Source organism: Cryptomeria japonica, chromosome 10 (assembly GCF_030272615.1).
Source record: "Cryptomeria japonica chromosome 10, Sugi_1.0, whole genome shotgun sequence".
Lineage (NCBI taxonomy): Eukaryota > Viridiplantae > Streptophyta > Pinopsida > Cupressales > Cupressaceae > Cryptomeria > Cryptomeria japonica.
This window is the reverse complement of record NC_081414.1, coordinates 828,054,411-828,060,089: the sequence shown is the minus strand read 5'-3', so window position 1 is coordinate 828,060,089 and position 5,679 is coordinate 828,054,411. Positions and strand designations below refer to the sequence as shown.

The 5,679-nt window shown below is 34.2% G+C and overlaps 1 protein-coding gene across 1 annotated transcript; it reads left to right on the top strand.

Annotated features, from left to right (window-relative positions):
• Window positions 1-1,684: 1,684 nt before the first annotated feature.
• LOC131076880 (uncharacterized) lies at window positions 1,685-4,759 on the top strand. Its single transcript, XM_058014225.2, has one exon. The coding sequence runs from the start codon at window positions 1,830-1,832 to the stop codon at window positions 3,930-3,932; it is 2,103 nt and encodes a 700-aa protein (XP_057870208.2). The 5' UTR covers window positions 1,685-1,829; the 3' UTR covers window positions 3,933-4,759.
• The last annotated feature ends 920 nt before the right edge of the window (window positions 4,760-5,679 follow it).

The window sequence follows — 5,679 nt, the reverse complement described above, 5'->3', positions numbered from 1 at the left end:
AAGTTTTATTATATTATTGATCTAGATTTTCCCTTGAAAGTAATCAAACCTTTGTATTTATCTACTCTTTGTTGTTATATCTCCCATAATTAATTGTGCCTACTATCTTTTTATTGTTCTAATACTTTGTTCATTCACCTTTGTATTACTTTTCAAAATTTAATCTTAAACTATTTTCTAAATTCATGTAAATATTAATTTGTTTTTATTTTTAAATTATTTATTACAAAATTTTAATATTAATTATTAAAATATATATATATATATATATATATATATATATATATATATATATATATATATATATATATATATATATATATATAATGTTTACAATCCTTATATATATATATAAAGTTTACAATCCTTAAAAAAACTTGAATTGGAGGCATGGTATCATTGTTTATACCTAAACCATGGGCGCAAGTGCCACCTCAAAAATGTGAATATGTACTTTCCTTTGAGAAGATCTGCAATCAAAGTTTTGAGGATTCTTAGCGTATGGGAATAAAAATCAAATTCAACCCTCTTTGTGAAAATAAAATAAAAAGATAAAAGGAATTTTTAAAGTGAAAATAAAAAAATGAAAAGAGAAATTGGAGGATAAAAAGATAAAAGGAATTTTTAAAGTGAAAATAAAAAAATGAAAGGAGAAGTTGGAGGATAAAAAGATAAATTATCTGTTTGATCAATTTGTAAAAAAATTGGGTGTAAACAGTATATAAGGTTAATAATGTCAATTAAATAATTTGGTATTTTTCAAAAATATATATGAACTTAATTCATAGATTAATTGTAAAAAAATATGTTTAGTTTTTATTTTACAATCATGAAATTTTTATAGATGATGTTTTTAGCTTGTTTTTCTTTCTTTTCCGATAAACTGTGTAGAATTTGGATGCCTAATGTTTTGGATCAAACTCTATGATGCATCATCAAGGAAAGAAAGCATGCCAAGAGAGAAGAATTTTTTTTTTTTTAATGGAGAATTTTTCATCCACGAAGTCATTTTAGCTACTTGATACATGAGCACGAGCTTTAAGATGAACCTCTTTGACTAAGAACCAAAGACTGACTGGTATCCATTCAGTTAATTTCGCCCCAAACATACCTCTTTGACTAAGAACAAAAGACTGACTGGTATCCATTCAGTTAAATTGGCAAACATAATCCTTAACCACATTAAAAAAAATCAATTCCACCCAATATATTTAAATCTTAAAAAAACTAAATGAGTTGATTAGCATAACTAGACAAAATATCTACATATAAATACCAACCGCTTTGATGTTCCAAGGATCAGATACAGCAATTGTTTAGTCATTGAAATGCTTCTTACATATAGGCTATAAATATAAAAAACCAATGATAAAACCACTGCGATTAGATTGCTTAGATTATAGGGCATCTATTGCCTGTATTGGAGAAAGAAGAATCAGTCCCGCACCATTAGAGATTCTTGTAATGCTTGGATATTCCTGTAAGAGAATAAAGCAAATCTTGAAAACTCAGGCAAGCAATTCTCCTATATTTTCTCCGTAATTTCGCGTTGACTTGGTAACCAAGCTAAAATATTTTGAAGATTTCTAGAAGAAACTGTAGACAGACAACTAATTTAAATATCTTAAATGGAGTACATATGTTTATAGGTTATTTGTGAATATTGTGTGTTTTTCCTGTGCAGTTTTCATGATTGGGGGTATATTTTGAGCAAGAGCAAGGGTTTCATTCCTCCAGGTTATGTTTTAATGGTTTCATTTTATTTTTTCTGTACATAGAAAGAGCAATTGCTCGGATTTGATATAAGTGTTTCAGCGAGCTAAGTAAATATGGGAGAAATCGGGTTCTTATTGCCTAGGGTTTGGGTTAATGTTGCTGTGCTTATTCTGCTTGGCCTGCACATCCATTTCTGTGCTGGTGAAGGAGATGTAAAAAGCATGGCTGTAGATCATCACAATTTTGAGTTTGATGATCTATCAGAGGGTTTTATTAAGAAACATGAATCTGATGATGTGCCAGAGGGTTTTGTTGAGGATTTTGAATTTGTTAACGTGTCAGAGGGTGTTGTTCAGGATTCTGGATCTGATAATCCATTAGAGGGTATCATTGAGATATCGGAATCCGATAATTCATTAGAGGCTATCACTGAGAATTTTGAAACTGATAATCCATTAGAGGATAGCATTGAGAATTTCGAATCAGATAATGTATCAGAGAAATTTATTTGTGATATGCCTGGTGTAGGAGAGGAAAGCAGTTTTCAGTTGGGTGGTATGTTGGATGGATTCAGGGATGTTTTTAATGTTGTGTGGAGAGTTTTGGTGAGGCTTCCCCAATTCTTAATTGAAATTAGCCCATTCTTTATGGGCTTGTGGCAATTAGTGGATAAGATCAGATGTAGAAATCCAGATGGAATGTTCCCAAGTGCTAAGGAGTTGGAGATGCAGAGGATCGAAAAGGTTTTCCGCTTGGCAGATGACCGACAGTCTTTTCAATTCATCTTAAACCCTAGAAGATCATTATCATTTGATAGCAACAGAGAATTCAACCGTGGATGGCGCCTGGTAGTAGGTAACCACTGTTCAGGCCTTCCTTTTTCTTCTTTAATAATAGCTCTTCACAAACGTTATGGTATAGTGTCACAGCACAATAATCAGCCATGGCCTGCACAGAAAGTGCTAAATTTTAAAGAAAAAGTAGTAGTTGAAGAAGGAGAAACTAGTAATTCTTCTGCAATCTATTTGGATTGTCTTTCAATTGAGCATATTCTAGCAAGGCTTCCTCTGCCCTCTTTGATGAGGATGAAATGTGTATCTAAAACATGGAAAAATGCAATATGTACATCACCATCTTTCTGGTCACTCTACAACTCTCTGAATTCACACTATTTGGTGGTGCAACACACTGCCCAGGGATCCCATGGCATCGTCCTCTTCAGCCCCTCTCTAAACCACTGGTTCAGAATCCCCTTACCCTTACCCTGGAGAAAAAGGAACTTCTCCCATTTTTCTCCACCTTCTATTGTCCAACTCTGTGCAGTGGGCGGTGGACTTTTCTTCTTTGTGGATTCGGACTCAAGGGAGATTTATAATCCTGTTGTACTTAACCCTTTAACTAAACAATACAGGGTTTTGCCTGATTTTCCCTCTCGTCAGGATTGGCATGGTGAATCGGCTGTTGAACTGATCGCTGACCTTAGTTCAAACCACTTTAACATTGTTGTAATGTCAAGCAACCATGCAGAGCCATCGAAAATTTGCCCACTAATATACAATTCCAGTTTGAATATGTGGACTACTGGTAATGCTACTGAGGCAAGACCCTGGAGAAGCACTGAACACCCCTGGTGGAGAACGACTGCACACCCATGGAGGAGTACTGTACATGAAGGGATGGTATACTGCACAAGTACATATGGTGTTCATGTGGGTTGTTATAACATACAAAGTACAGAATTTAAATATCTAGAGATTAAGGAAGGGCTGCCTCAGATGATTGATTATCTTGACTCTGATGAGAACCCTCATGCTACACTGCCTTCCTTAGTGGTATGTAGTGAGAAGATGATTTTGGTGGGGAGATTACAGAGCCCCAAGTCCATCTTGGGCCGCTTACCTGTGATAAAGCATAGTTTGGTGGGCCTGTGGGAATTGGATTTAAGATCAAATTCTAAGAGTTGGTCTCTAATTTCTGAGTCTCCCCTGGATTTGTTGGAAACTGCTGTTAAGTCATCAGATGGTACAGATTTTTTAGTTGCATCAGATGGCAGGGATAGAATTTGGTTTATGCTTAGAGGAAGCACAAATTTGTTGAGGTTTAATTTGAGATCCATGGAGTGGAGTTTGTTGCCGGGATGCCCAGGTGAAGATATAATGGATACCAGTGCAAGAAGGGCGTTTTCCACACCCTTCAGAATATCTCCCCATTGCTGAAGAATTCCACCCCACTGCACCCCATCATTGAAGACTTAAACTTGTAAGCAGAGAGAGATATTTTGGTTTCATTAATTAAGATACAATGGATACTAGTGTGAGCAGAACATTTTCTACACCGTCCACAATGTCTTTCCATTCTTGACTCAATCTGCTTCACCACATAACATCAGTGAAAACTATGAGTAAAGAGGTTGGTTTTGGTTTCAGTTCCTATCTTGTACAGAATGTCTTGAATTCTCAAATTGTTCACATGATCAATGCAATTTTGACCATGATTCTTCATGGCAATATTGCTCTTAGATATGTTGTTTTCTGTTTGTTCCCTATGTGTAAGATCATTTATATCATGTAAGGTGTGTAAGAGAATATAGACACACTTAAGAGTGTGAAAGAACATTATTATTAGAGGGAATCACATAGTGGACTTGGAAGGCATCTTTATTCACTACTAATAGTTGTGTAAGAGGGCTGTAAGAGGCAACTAGTGCTCTTATGGGAGCACTTGGGAGTTACATGTAACCCCTCAGTGATAGGGGTCAGAGATGGTATGGGAGAAGATACATACATACTAATTTGAAAGGCTTCACAAATATGGATGCTCATAGTTTGATCCAGTGGTTTGGACAATCAGTTTGGGATTTCTAGGATCTTCATAGCCTATGTATTGAGGGCTTGCAATGGAGATTCTATGTGGATTTTTGTAGGATTGTGTTGTCAAATCGAACCAAAGATGAAAACTTTTATTGAAGTACTCAAACTTTACAGGTGTATTGTAAATATCATGTTGAAGATTAATACATTGAATCTCCTATTTTGATTTTAAAGGATTTTCCCAAGGCATCTCTTGTGTCTTTTGTCATTGTTGTATTAACAAATTTGCAGATATATTCTTACTTGAATTGGTTCTCTCATTGGATTATTATGGACTCAATCTAATTCCCTTCCAATAGTAAAACATACAAGTGGTACTGGTGGTGGTGGTAATGGTGTTGGTGGTATTGTGATCATCCACAACAAAATAGGTCAATAAATGAAGGTACATACCATTAAGGTCATGAGAAGAGGCGAAAGAGATACAATATTTACTTAAAATGCAACTATTCTTACTATTAGGCAATGTATCTCTACTTCGAGGCATTTACTTTCTACTAGTATCGTTGTTAGTGGGAGACAAGAGACTCAACCTTAGCCTCGATTGTAGTTCCCCACAATTCTAAGTATCTAATCAAACAAACAAATGTGGCCTTAAATTTTGGTTACAAATTTGAGTTTTTCTAGTATCACAAATAAATGAATAAAAAGGAAAAAAATGATGGGGTTTCAGTCACTTTTAAACCCTACAACAACTAGGGTATGGTCTACATGTGATCCAAGTGAATATATAATGGAGTACATATATGTTGTGTCCAAAGTTAACAAACATGAAGATCAAATTGAAAAAAAAAACCATGAAATAACTACTTTTCTCAATAGAATTAAAAGGAGTAAAAAATTGCAACAAAGCAAATTTATCTAAAAGAAAAAATCATGTGGTATATTCATCATTGATAAAATTAGAGATAGAAAAGAACAAGTTGAATAAATAGTAGAAAATTTAAGAGTAAACTTGAACATGTGAAAGTAGAGAATGAAGAAATAGTGAACATGTGGTATATTCATCATTATAAAATTAGAGAAAGAAAAGAACAAGTTGAATAAATAGTAGAAAATTTAAGGGTAAACTTGAACATGTGAAAGTAGAGAA